The sequence below is a fragment of the Gadus macrocephalus genome, chromosome 18 (assembly GCF_031168955.1).
Source record: "Gadus macrocephalus chromosome 18, ASM3116895v1".
Classification (NCBI taxonomy): domain Eukaryota; kingdom Metazoa; phylum Chordata; class Actinopteri; order Gadiformes; family Gadidae; genus Gadus; species Gadus macrocephalus.
Window position 1 is genome coordinate 18,085,880 of NC_082399.1, and position 14,828 is coordinate 18,100,707.

General features: G+C 43.5%; 1 protein-coding gene across 2 annotated transcripts in view; it reads right to left on the minus strand.

The window, feature by feature from the left end:
• LOC132446484 (glutamate receptor ionotropic, delta-1-like) overlaps positions 1-14,828 on the minus strand; it is a 594,597-nt gene that overhangs the window by 261,859 nt on the left and 317,910 nt on the right. For both annotated transcript variants that reach the window (XM_060036803.1, XM_060036802.1), the window contains exon 3: positions 235-519. In XM_060036803.1, the coding sequence (XP_059892786.1) occupies positions 235-519 (285 nt within the window). The remainder of the gene's footprint in view (positions 1-234; positions 520-14,828) is intronic.

The following is a 14,828-nucleotide window of genomic DNA, read 5'->3' on the forward strand; positions in this document are numbered from 1 at the left end:
TACAACCGCCTTTAAGTGAGTTGAGGTTTGTCAATTGTGTAGGTCCAGACCCTCTGTACAAATGAAATGAAGTACGAGAGTCTGGTAGGACCAGGCTAGAGCAATATAGCAGAGTCCTTGCAACATAGTGCACGCACACACAGCAATAAAGACAGGATCGTGCCACGCAACCATAACATAAAAGCTCCAAGTTATACAGTGCCAAAAAGAACAAGACAAACTGTTAGCACTCACCATACTCAGTGTCGTAAAAGATGATGAACTTCTGCCAGCGCAGCTCTTCCACGAGGGTCAGCATGACGTCGTTGAGGCGTACGGGTGGGCGAGCGGACAGCGTGTAGCGCTGCCCCCCCGGGCTTGGGTTGAGGTGGCAGCCGGTCCGCGGCGAGCCCTCGCCATTGCGCTGCACGTAGAGGTGCGGGATGTGCATGGCGTCGGTCAGGGACTGCAGGGCGCTGGCCGCGGCGCACCCCGTGGAGGTCACCAGCGCCAAGATGCCCTGGTTCATCAGCTCGCAGGCTGCAAGAGAGATAGTCGGCTTTGTATATATGTTCATCATGGTAATATACACTTTTGAAAGACCGCATTGTAGGACCAACACAGAAGTTGCTCATAACACTAAGTATGGTCCTTTTATGTACCTGGGCACCGGTAGTAGACTAAACCATCAACGTACAAACATAGACACCACATTGGCCTCTGGGTCGCACGTTAACATCAGTACTGGCCTGTAGGTGAGGTAATATGGGGAGCCCCAGCTCTTTGGGATAACGAGCAGTATTGATTACATTTCTCAACATTTCAATGAGTCGTTTTAAAAAACGTTTTATAAAACGTCAACTAGGGATGCAAATTATCGAGTAAATCATTAATCGATAGTTGTTTCATCTTATCGATCGATGATCGATCGATGCCGCTTAATTGATAAGCGGCAATTCTTCTGAGAAGCTGAATTTCCTTCTGAATGTGACACATTTAGGTTGTAATTGTTGTAGTTGTAGTTGTTGTACTTCCACATATTGTGCATTTGGCGTCTTTGTCATCATTAACCAACTTAAAGTGGCTCCATACTGCACTCCGTTTTGCCCTCTTCATCGTGTCAGTGTCCCGCTTTTCGTTTGTCTTGTCTTGTCCTGCTTCGCTTGTGTTCCCGCTTGTGTTCCCGCGTGTGCGTCAAGTACGTCTGGCGTCAAGCGCGCCCTCACGTGGACGGTTGGGGAATTACGGGTTAAAAATGCGATTAATTGCAAGTAATTTATTTTAATCGAGTAATCTCTTATCGACAATTAATCGATAATCGATTAATTGTTTGCATCCCTAACGTCAACATATTCATTATTTCGCTAACCACAAGGAAAATTCCTCTGCTTTCTCGTAGATCACACCATCTTTCACCGTCTGGTTCGAGAGGGGACATTGGGTTGCGAAATCAATGTGGACCATGACGGGAAAAAGATTATAATAAGACGGGCATATTTAGAAGTAAAAACGCTAAATGACATGGGTTGGAGAAATATTAGAGTTATAGTGCTGTGTTAGTTTAAAGGCCCTATCCTTACTTGCCCTCTTCAAAGTGGCAACTTTGTCAATGTATCGCAGCAACTGGTCGAAGCAGTCAAAGCGGTGTCTATGATTAAATGTCAATGGACTAAACTACTACTACCCGTGATGAGTCTAGATAAGTCTACTAAAAAGGAACATTAAAGAAGCGGGCGCATAATTGAGCAACAGTTCGTGCTATGGTGATACCTCACGATGCTATGCAGATGGCAGTAGTTCAGGAGGTTGAGCCTGCTGACTTGAAAACGGAAGGTTGCTAGTTCGATCCCTGGCTCCTCTTGGTTGAGTGTCGAGGTGACCCTGAGCAAGACCCCTAATCCTAACTGCTCCTGAAAATCTGTGTCACCCGGTGTGGTTGACTCTGCCTTCTGTGTGTGTTGAGTTGTAAGTCACTTTCAGAAAAAAATGGTCAGCTATAAGTCCTAAATATAAAAATTATATGCCTCTGTGGGAAGGGTTTTTAAAACCCTTTGAATGATAAAAACTGACAAAACAAGACAAAGCAAACGATAAAATTAACTGAAGCTTATTGAATCTAAATGTATTATTTTTCTTTCCAATACAGCCCTTTCAATTGAATTCAAATGGACAGAATCTAACTGAATTAGATTGAACTGAACCAAATTGAAAGACAGATATGGGGGAGGGTCAGAGACATGGAAAATGGTATAAAAAATATAAAATATCTTTTGGTTGTCTTTGAAAAGGAAAATCCATTGGCATTGCAGATGTTTATTGTTTATTGTTTATTGAATGGATCCCCATTAGCTGATGCAGAGGCGGCAGCTAGTCTTCCTGGGGTCCATATAGGAGCATACAATATAAAACATAGAGAATACATACATTACCAAACATTATACAAAAGATAATGAGTACAACATACCGGTCACAGTAATTTAGTTCACAAATTGATTACAATTTCAGTCATGTGGACAGCTGCAATAGGTGTGTCTTCAGAGCTATCTTAAATGACAATTTATTTTGTGCAAGGTTAATGTGAGATGGTAACAGATTCCAGAATGATATACATTTGTAAGTAACTGTGTGTTTGAGGAGATTGGTCCTGGGTGTAGGAGGTTTTAAATAGCCATTACTGGTAATCCTGGTGTTATGATTATGTGTGTTAATTGATTTTAAATACTGTTTGTAAAAGTAAACTGGTGATTGATTTAAGATAATGGTTCTAAAGAACATGATGAGACTAGAATGAAGCTTTTGTTTGACAGATAACCAAGACAGGCGTGAATGCATAAATATAACATTAGTGCGTAACAAACATTTAAGTGCCAGTCTAGCCGCTCTGTTCTGAACAAGTTGCAGTTTGTTCAGGTCAGACTTAGTTGCAGCTGACCATATTATAGGACAGTAATGCAGATGACAAAAAACCAGAGACTGTATGACTTGACCCATTAATGAAGATGTCAAGTATGGGGAGCACTTCCTGAACATGGCTAAGCCTCTACCCATTTTCATTACCATCCCATCAATATGGTTGGACCATAACAGTTGACTGTCCAATAGCACGCCAAGTAGTTTTGCTTTTTGAACTTGCTCAATCGGTATTCCAGATATTGACAGTTGAAGCTGAGGGTTGTCAACTAGCATGTGCCTGGAGCCAAAAATAATGCATTTTGTTTTGTCCACATTCATTACTAGTTTGCTATCTTTTACCCAGTGAGACACCCTCTCAAGGTTCTGATTTAAGATATTTACTAGATAATTTAAAGTAGGGGCCGTACTGTACAAGGTTGTGTCATCTGCATATGTAACCATATTGGTGTCGGTTGTAGCACAGGGAAGATCATTTGTAAAAATTATGAATTGTCAAGGACCTAAGCAGCTTCCTTGGGGCACCCCGCAGTGATTGTACTTGCGTTCTGATAGGCTACCATTAAAACAAACTCTCTGTGATCTTTCTGATAAATAGCTCAACATCCAAGCATGTAATGTCCCCATGCTGACAAAGCTCTTTGAATTGAAAGTAAGAAACAGACATCATTAGGGGTGATGGGCCTAGAGGATATTAAGATACATGTTTAGTTAGTTTCTGTTTGTATCTACTGCACAACTGGGCAATGCATGTTTATGTTTGAACGCAATTAGGATTGAGCTACGGCATTAATAACTTACCTCAAGCTATTTAATGAAGCTGGCTCAAAACAACGACAATCAAAATCGTTATTTTAATGCTATGCAAATTGAACATGGTTTATGCTGTTTATTGGATTAATTTCGGTCTTTTCAACTTAACATCGTTCAACAGTGATAACCCATTTTTAAATGAACTCCATTAACCGGCATTATATGAGAGCCAGTTTCTTTAAGGTACTCTGGGTTGAATTGAGTAGCATCTTACAGAATGGATTTTGCAGAAATTTATAATATTAGAAATGTATGTTTTAATTAGTGTAAAACCGCATAAAATAAGGATTGTGTGCCTTCCTTCCACCCACTCCCTGCCGCTATAAAGAAGTGTCGGAGAAGCCTAGCCCTTTCTCGGACGGCTCTACAATAGCCTATGAGGACCAAATTAGGATTGATTGTAAAATAGTGTAGCGAATCGCAGTTAGACGGTAGACAGGGATTGCATAGAGGAGGCATATGCATTCTTTAATAAGTGCATGTTTTGAGGACGTTTCCCTGTTTGATAACTAAAAGTAGGCCTCCACTCTTTTTGATCCAAAGCTTTTTTTCTGATCCAGAGCTTTTTTTTTTTTTTTAAATACCACCAGCGCATTGAACTACTAGTTGATGACGCTGTGCTCAGTCAGCAGAAAGTAAAACCTCTTTAATAGGTCCATGAGTACAACCGACAAGTCAGCGCCGGGCTAATGCCCTCCTCCCAGCCAATCAGAATCAGGCATTCTTAAATGAAGTAAAATAAATAAACTAACAACCCCACTCACACTCGTATTATATTGCTTAAAGGTGTCATTGCATCGTATTCATTGATTTTGTGGTGGTCACTAATAGCAATTAATGAATGCACTCTGAGTCGGTTTTGGTGAAAAAAATATAAATAAATATGAATGAATATTCATGACATGCAAATGTCTCACCTCTGATTGGCTAACAGCACTGTCCATCACTGTAATAAACCCAATTCAACTTCTAGAGAGACACACGGGGGGGGGGGGGGGGGGAAAGAGAGAGAGAGTGATCTCTTGGCCAAGAAAGAAGAGTTGAGGATGTTATGGTTGGATTGAACATTCATTCACCGTGACCGAGTCACCGCGGGCACCACGGCGGCCGTGGCCACGGCAACCCGCGTCTCCCGCCGTGCCCCGTGAACGAATGAATGAATGGCCCGGGAACCGTGGGCACTGCGGCCCGGGAAGGAACCGCAGACACCGTGAGCGCGGCCATGGCACTCCCGCATCTCCCGCCGTACCCCGTGAATTAGCCTAATGAATTTCCCGAGAACTGCGGGCACCGTGACAGCGCCCCTGGCAACGCAGCCTGGGAACGGCTGGCACGGCACTCCCGCGTCTCCCGCCGTGCCTCGTCATTGAATGAATGGCCCGGGAACCGCGGGCACCGTGACAGCGGCCCAGGCAACGCGGGCCCCGCAGCCTGGGAACCACGGGCACCGCAGCCCGGGCAACGCGAAAACAGATCGGGAGCTGTATACTTTGTATTTGAAATGCAACAGTCTTTAGAGACAACGCTCAGAGCAGCTCGAACTGAACAACAGCAAGAGGAAGGAAGAAAACGGGCTATGAAACAAAATTTGTTGTTTGTTTTGCTATCGGCCATGTTTGATTGTGTTGTGTTGGTTATTGAACTGTTAACCCGCAAACTTGGGTTATGTTTATGATAGGGATGGGCACGAGTAGTAAATTCCAAACTCGAGTGACCGAAGGAATTCCTCGAGGATCAATCGAGTACTCGTTAAATCAAATCTATTTTTAGAATGCAACGCATCTGCAGCAGGAATAGGCCTGATGATGAACGGCAATATTACCAACCAAACATGTAGGCCTAATGCTTATTCTCCATCAAAACAGTCAGAGTTATCAGAGTATTCATTATTTATTTTTGCAAACGTTCAAAACACATTTCCCTTACAAAAATAAATATGCGTCTCACAATTTAAATCACGTCGAACCAAGGCCTGTAACAGTTTAAAAAAAACGAAACAAGTAGCCTAACCATTGCAAATAAATGCTTAAAGCTGCAAATAAAACGGCAGCAAATGGACTATGGAAATACTCGTTGTGATCTTCTCTACACGCCCGGGATTACAGCTGCGTCTTGCGGCAGTGAAAATATAGCCGACACACTTTCACTTTCACCGTTGCTGCGGGTCTGCTTTCCCGAACTCACTGTTGTGTTTCAGGAGCATATGTTGCCGCATAGTACTTTCTGGTAGCTCGATTTCGCTTGGCATATTTTACATTTCACCTTATGATCTCCTATTTCTTTAAAGTATTTCAATTCTTCGCTGCGGTTTGCTTTAACCGCCATCTCTTAACTTTTTTAATTCTGGCGTGCCTGCACACGCCACGGAACGCGCCATGGAAATGGATGCATTTAATTTTCTTTGTGCCCACGTCATGCGTTAGTGGCGCCGACAGAAAATTGATACATTTGCTTCAGAAAACTTTGTTTGTGTGTGTATATGCAAACTCGAGTTTGCCTGTCCACCAACCGAGTTCATTTGTAACGAGTAGTACTCGAGTAATCGATTCCTCACGCCCATCCCTAGTTTATGAGCATTATATAGAGATCATGACGTAACGGGAGTCCGGGCGTGTGCAGAACCGAACCGCGCTGTATGACCACTGTTACACTGAGCATATAGGCTATATGTATTTCAGGTAGCGTATTTTTGCACCAAAAAGATTTGAAAACCATGAAAGTTTAAAATCCCCCCCCCAAAAAAGGCAAAAAGAAATCACGTTCCCAGCGCCCCCTAGGTACCGCCCCGTTGAGAAACCATGCTACATATAGACTATCGTAAAATCCATGTTAACTACCTGAGGATGGCCATGGGCAATAATGTGTTTTGTTATACATACGCATTAGATAATTGTACTTTTTCAATTGGATGAATGCATTGCTTTTTTCTGCTTTAGCAATACTCATGTGCGTCAACAACGAGCAGGCTAAAACGATTTTCCTTTTCAGCTCTGAGCATGTACCTAAAATGTTCAAGTGCTTCCCGATGTCATGTGCAAAATAATATTTTGGCAACAGATGAATTCAGTCACAGCAAACCTTTTATCTACTATGAAACCACATTAAAACTACAATAACAACTGTGATTTCCTGCCCGGTTGTTGGGGTTTGTTGATACCGCTGTCCTTTGTAAACTGTAGGGACAAAAGCCAACCCTTATCTAATCTCTTCAATAGATTATGAACCTCAATGCCCCAGAGCTCCCCCTCCACACTTCCCCCGCTACCGCTTCTAGAGAGAACAAATGTGAAAGTGTTGTCTTTGGAGGAAACGCAAAGAGCCCATTACTGTTACATTTTGTTAGAACATATTTAGGGGAATGCACCACGGATCGTAAAACAGGTTATTCTGCCTCCTATCTGAGTCCCGACTAGGATACATCCAAAGTAATTGGACAATTTATATTAAATTGTGACAGTAACTGTTTTCAATGGTTAATGACCTAATGTAGCCCAAGCAGCCTATGGAATTGAGGTACAGATAAGGTAATAATGATAATCAATAAACAGGACAGGGTAAATTATCTGAAACATGGACACGGTATAAATCCATATTCAGGAGTTAATTTACGATGTGTTCACCATGCCTCCCCCTATTATTTACATGAAAGTTACCCCGATGCCCCGCTATTTCTCTACAGTAGCCCAGAGCGGAAAATAATCTCTAGAGGGAGGCCATCTTATCTCAAGATAACTATCGTACTTGTTAACTATGCACTTTCGTTGTAGGCTACAAGCTAAAGAACAATTTATAAAACCATCAAGGAACCTCATCTCTTGACCCTTTGGTACTCGAAGCTGTCGTTGACGATGACATCATGTTGGAAGTACCTACTGCCAACAAAGCTACTCCTAAATTGTTGAACGGGCGAGGTGAGGGGGTATTCAGTCCGTTGCCACTTAATCCTACTCACTGCACCTTTAATCAAAAGCATCTTCAGTGTTTTCAGATATCTCATTGAGGAGCTTGGAGGGGGTAAGGCTAAAGGACATAATAGGCTACAGACAATGTGGGGATCGTACCAAGAACGTTACAGCATCTTAAGTGCGTTGGATGCTTTTACACATACGGTTTAGTGCTGGGAAAGGGGGGGAATCGGGACTCAGTGAGTTATGGCTCCTCTTTTAAACACAGTTATGACTTTGCTAAATTATGCCTGCTTGTCCTTTAGTTAAAGGGACTCCCTCTGCAATATAATGGCTCTTAGTCTTGCAGATGGCGGGAAGGGGAGAAAAAGAGAGAAAAACAAACATAAAGGGCCATAAGAGATATCATTCTCTCTGAAGGTGTATATTGTGATAGATATTGTTGTTGGTAAATTTGTTTCCAATCAAGAGGACCAAATTTAAAAGCTGCTTTACAATTATAATTTTAAATCTTGAATTAGGGCCTGCTGAAATTGCATAGGGACATTATGAACTCTTTAGAGATGCACTTTGTTGCATCATGCAATAAGATTTTGAATGATATCTAAGGAACATACTTTTATTGCAACTATTCATTAACATTACATTGCCAATCTGATGTATTGTCTGTGACTTGCTGATGTTGCAATAAAAAAGATGTATGAGAAAAAACATTACGTTGCCATTAACCCAAAGTATTACTCTGAAAACACTACAATCGTCATCTTCTTCTGTAACCCTTCCAGTCAAACAGCCTTTATTCACCAATACAGCTCTTGTTGGTTTAGAGTTACCTCTCCCACGTCCCCAACACAATGAAAAGGAAATGAGATTTGTTCACATGTCGAAGGGGGCAATGGAAGCGCAGATAATCGATACAGAGAGGAAACACAAAGACCAGACTAGCGTGACAAAACCAAAAGATTAGCGCTACTATGCATGGCTTGATTGGGGAGATAAGTTGCACCAGACAAAGTAGAGTTACACGAGGAGGGGATTATTGACTCCCTTCCCCGCCCCGTGGCTGTGATCCTTCTGTGTGGGTCTCCTGATCTACACTATCTGTAGACTGTACCTCATCCATCAGTCCGGCCGCTGACACTCCACGCTGTCTGCAGCGTATGATGGCACACATGTCAGGAAGAGTTAAAGGGTTCCTGTTTGACCAGCAGGTATACGAGTGACATCAGAGGGTGGAGAGTCCACCCAGATGACTGATCAGCCTACCAGTCTACACAGTGGACTGTACCACCTTGTAGGCTGATCTGTATCCATCATACTGGGTGGACTCTCCCACTTGTGAGGAACATTAAGGGAACCATTAACCTTGTGATAGCTAATGAAGAGCACACCCGGTGGTATAAAAGGAGTTTCCAAGAGGCCTCTAATCATGCCTGTGTTTACTCTGAAATACAGCTGTTGTGCTACTAGGAAAAGAAAGAGGGCTCCTCTTGTTATCTTGCTATTTATCTCCTCTACCTCTCCTCTCATTGTGCTGTCCCCTGTTCTCTAAGGGCTCAATGCACATTTTTCAACCTAGGCCAAAGGGTCTTAATTTCTCTTATGGTTAATTAAACTATCTATCTCTGTAGTCTCTACCCCCTTTAGCTGTTCGCCCCCTTCCCCCACCACTCTCACCGCTGTGGCCGCTACCAAGAACCTTCACTTAACAAAACCAAGGAAATAAATAACCTGCTAAGGAGTGTGGGGGAGAAGGAGGGGAAATACAATAGCCTGCTTAGCTAATCATGCTAGAAAAACGCTATAGCCTGCTTGTCTTAGCACTCTGGATAATGCAATGGCCTGATTGGCCAATCATGCTAGGAGAAAGCTGATTGGCCATTCACTTCTGAAAATTCTGTAGCCTGCTTTGCTAACGAAGTTAAGCAATAACTTCTTCAAGCTATTGTAGAATAGCTTGAAGAATTATGCAAATCACACTGTAAAACACAGATGTCTGTTTGCTAATCTTTCTACAAACTTTGGAACCCTACTGCTTCCTAATTTTTTTTAACTATCGACTCCATTCCAATTTGAAAAAGGTTCAGATTAGCATTTTTTTTATTTTAAACTTTATAAGATATTCTACTTTTAAAATATTAGTCAAATTATATTCTAGGAATATTATTAGAATAAGTTTATTATCAGTCTGTTACGAGGCTGATAAAGCAAAAACTAAAGTGACTGCTAATAAAGATTAATACAATAATGATGTGCTGATGTGTATGGGTGTGTCTGCATGCGTTTGTGTGTATGTGTATGATACTGTGAGTGTTTGTGTGTGTGCGGTGTGTGCATGTTTTTGTGTGTGGGAACTGGTTCCTGGGTGTGTGTGATGGAGAGCAAGAGGCAGAGAGAGAGAGACTAATGATGTATTAGTGAGCGGTTGATCCTTCCCTCTGACTGGGAGCCCAGCTCTCATCCATCACAAGCGACCAGCTCAGGGATGCCCTAATCACTCATCCACTCTACGACAGCACACACACGCTCTCAAGACCCAACAAACAGCCTCCAGACCCTAACGCACAAGCATACATGCACACACCTAAAAGGAACCCCCCCGCTCCACCAACACACACACTGTCAAGAAAGACCCAGCACACACCTCCCACACACACACACACACACACACACACACACACACACACACACACACACACACACACACACACACACACCTAACAGGAAAACCAACTGTACAATTTGTATTCCTGTTCAATTGTATTCATCTTGAAGCAGACATATTATGGTGTTCACCCAACAAGTAAACATAGTATATGAGTTCCGGAAAACATGTTTTTGAAGCTGCTTGCTGGAAATAGCTTTTAGGAAAAAAAATATTGTCTACTGCTATTCCCCTGTTTCAGTCCCTTCAGAATGCGCTGTTTCTGGTGTCTGTAGCATTGATGCAAATTAGCTGCTGCCCATTGACCAATGAGCTGTCAGACTGAACCACAGCATGGAGGAGAAGGAATTGTTGCTGTTTGCTGACTCCTGGAGCTCTATATCTATATAATAGTGGTGCAACGTTTTACGGGTTTCCCGTGATCCGTACGGATCAACCCTCACAGTTGAGGACGCTAGTGATCCGTGGATCGGCTGATAAAAAAAAAAGTTGTGCGTTCACGTGATCAGAACATGTATAAAGGACAATTCCGGCATTAACAACATCATCAAGTATCGTAGCGAAATACAGTTTCTGTTGTGAAACATATTTTTTCAATTACAAAAAAATATCCTCCAATCCTTTAAGTACACAAAACAATTCTACAAGTACGGAACACTGAAAGTTGCGCGTGGATCTGAAGGCATTTGCGCACGGATCAGCAAGGCGGAAAATTAGTGCCAAAAGTCACGTGACAAACAAATGTACTGTGATTAACACTACACATCAGCAGGTGGCGTTGTTCCTGCCAAACCGCACTGATTCCGTACGGTTTCCGTGCGGTTTAGCACTTTTACCGCGCCGTTCTAGGGCCAGTTAGTGGCCTTCTTGGCTTTCCATAGAATCCACACACGGTTGGCCGGCATCAAATAAAGATTTTGGGGAGAAAAAAAGATCGTCCTGGCGGCCTTAAACTGATTCAACAGCGCCACCTGCTGTTGTGTAGTGTGAATCACAGGACATTTGTTTGTCACGTGACTTTTGGCACTAATTTTCCGCCTTGCTGATCCGTGCGCAAATGTCTTCAGATCCACGCGCAACTTTCAGTGTTCCGTACTTGTAGAATTGTTTTGTGTACTTGAAGGATTTTTTTTTGTACTTGAAAGATTTAAGTTTGTACTTGAAAGATTTTAGTTTGTACTTGGAGGATATTTTTTTGTAATCGAAGAAATATGTTTCTTTGTATGTGTAAAACATACTGTATTTGTTTCTGAAGCAAAATGCATTAGTTTGTGAATTATATTTTGTATTTGCAAACCACACTGAGTGTGTGTGTGAATCGTTGTGTGTGAGTAAAACATGTTTTGTGTGTGTGTGTGAATCGTTGTGCGTGAGTAAAACACGTTTTGCGTGTGTGTGGGGTTTTGGCATGATTCTAACTCCATACTCCTGCCAACCCAACTCCGTTGTGATTGGTTACCTTCCTTGAAGCGTGCGCGCGCAGATTTGACCAGGCATATGGGTATGGGGGCGCGGCAGGAGTGCATCTACGTAGATGATTTCCTGGAAATGTGAACAAGTGAATCGCAAACGTTGTCCCGAGTGTTTAGCGCTCTGCACAGCCACCCTCCAGCCACTGTCTGCAGGGAATACGTCGAAATGCATGTACGTCATTATTTGACACTTAAGTATGGTTAAACATGACTATCAATCATTATCACAACGTTTATAGGTCATGAAAGTCGAAAAAGCATAATAGGTCCCCTTTAAAGGAAGCAGGATTATTACCTAATTTTTCACTTTATTTTGTTTTTACACATTTTAAGATTTTATTTAAAGTGGAAAGGAAGCAATCAAATAAAACATGTCTATAGCACTAGTTAAATTTTTAAATATACCATAAATACAAATAAAGTCGGAAATATGTCCCGTTATTCAGAATGAAGCACAAACACGTTGCATTAATTACAATGTTTTCAGCCTGTGCGCCGCCATCTCTGTTTTCAGAATACGATGACGTCACGAGAATGGTTGGTATTAACATTCTATGTTGTTTACATAGCGGCTCATAGCCTCACAGGTAGCTTACTGCCTCAACAAAATGGATATGGACGAATGGGATAGACCCACCAATGAGGGCAGGCATCCAATTGCCTATGCTTTTGAGCCAGTAAGAGAAGTCTGAGTTTTAGTGCCCCCAACAGAGCCTGACTATGGAGGAGAAATAGATGAAGGAGAGAGAGATGTATCTGAGCGTACAGGAAACAATCGGTGGTGCTTGTGTGGGGTTTGTGTCCCTATGTCCACTGACATGGAGAGTGTATGCTGCCATGAAATGAACCTGGGACATCTCGTCAAAAATATCAGATGTATCACGTCCAATCCGACGTGCCAAATGCTGTCATTAGAGCGAGACGTGTTGGAGGTCGCAATGCTGTCGCTGAGGGACATCCGAGCCGAAACACTGGAGCGCCCAATAAACAGCAGGTAAACTAACAGTCTTGATAGGTTGTGCGGAGGGAGTAAGGGGACTACACTGATCACCTGAGACCTCTCGTTCCTCTGCCTGGCAAGCACGTTTCTGCGCTCTTTCGCTGCGCATAAGAGCAGCGCCCGGGTCCGATCTGACGGGTATGTCCGTGTCTCCAGCACTATATCCACTAAAATTAAAAATAGTTGGCACAGCATCTGGCTTCAGGCGATTGGTGGGACGGCGAACAAATCTCCCATCTTCAGAAAAAGCTCCCTCTTCGATGTAATCAGCCTCTATAAAGTGGTCGCTACATACTCTCTGCCCTGGTCCCATTGGGGGGCTGAGGCGTTTCAATGCAGCTAACCATCTTCGGAGCACTTCAGGCTTCTTGACGGGAATTACATGGAAATGAACTATTCTACCGCTCTCCTTTAATCGTTTGAACAGCCAGGGGCAACACAAAAGGACCCCCCTGTTCTTCTTCCAATATCCGACATGTTTATTTTAAAGAGCCAACCATAGATATATATGGAGCCAACCATTCTGATGACGTAGCGCCTGCGTTTTTAAAACATGGCTGCGCCCTAGAGGCGAAAGTCGTTATAAACATGTCATTTTACGGTGAAACTACTTGAATTTCAGTATTGATGAAAATCCATGTGTTTCCAAAAATGAAAAAACAAACAAAAAATTGACACAGTTCTCAGTGCTTCATTTCCACTTTAAAGTCACATTTGTCTTGTTATTTATTGTTGTTGTTGATCCGAAAATGATCCGACCCGTTACTCAAAAACCGTGACACGATCCGAACCGTGAGTTTTGTGATCCGTTGCACCCCTACTATATAATATAATATAACATAATAATAATATTATATACGGGTATTTATATCATCTATCTAATATCACGGCCAAAAGCTATGTGCGCCTCGGATGATATTATGAATAATAAAGACTGTGTCTGACGTCTCCGGTACTTCCACAAGTAAAGACTCGTAGTGGGGGATATCTCGGCCATGGTTGAGAAGAATTGGGGAGAAGGAACTTTGGCATTGACTCTATGAACCGCGACATGGAGAAGAAAAGGATTGTACTCCGGGAGCTGAGCTGCCGGACTGCCTCCGAGCTCCCCGCGCCGGAGCTGCCGGCCGCCGTCCAGCCGCAGTCCGGCAGTGTACTCCGGGATCTGGACTGGCGCCGAAGCTAGGTGGCAGCTCCAGCGGACTAGCAGCTCCGGTGGACGAGTAGCTCCGGCTGGGGTAGCTCGGCGGCAGTCCGGCAGCTCAGCTCCGGGAGTACAATCCCTTTCTACTCCATGCCTCCTCCTCCCGACTTCCCTTTGGCGGCAGCTCCGGCAGGGTGAGCTCGGCACCAGAGAAAGGGATTGTAGTCCCGGAGCTTGCGTTCGAGTATTCTCTGCGAACCGACTCGGATCTCGGATCTGACGCCACGCCCACACTTATTTATTATTTCGCTCGGTCGTTGGAGGAAAACATGGACCCCACCCGGAAAGCTGTTGTCGCGGTAGAATTGGCAGAGGACCAGGCGCTCCAAAATAAGTAGGCTATAGGCCATAGGCAGAGATACGGACGCAGTAAGGTATTGCAGTAATACGAGTGATTAAAATTGCCATTTAAACCACCAAAGTGGTCCAAGCACAATGAAAACGGTTCATACTTCAAGTCACAATGGGCGCAGCCATCTTGAATTCTTTCTCGGAATTTTGCTCGGTCACCACTGAGTTCAACCGAGATGGTGAGTTTGCCGTCCGAGGAAAAGGGGCGTGTTTGTGCGTGTCGCTAGGCAACGTCCTCGGACTTCCGAGACGGATGGATATTAAAACGCAGCTGCAGGGCTAGCGCCGAGTTCCCCCCGCTGGAGCTGCTCGTCCGCTGGTCCACAAAATCTTAGCGATGCTCTGATTGGAGGGGAGTGGGTAAGTGGGAGGTAATATTCAAATGTGCCCCCTTCCTATATAGGAGGGGGCGCCGTAACTGACTCGCTCATTTGGTAGCTGGAGGCGGGCTGCTTCCAGAAATGCGTATCCCACTAAAAAAATCATGTACAGACTTATTTCAAAGTTTGTATGCGTGTGGGAGCACCAT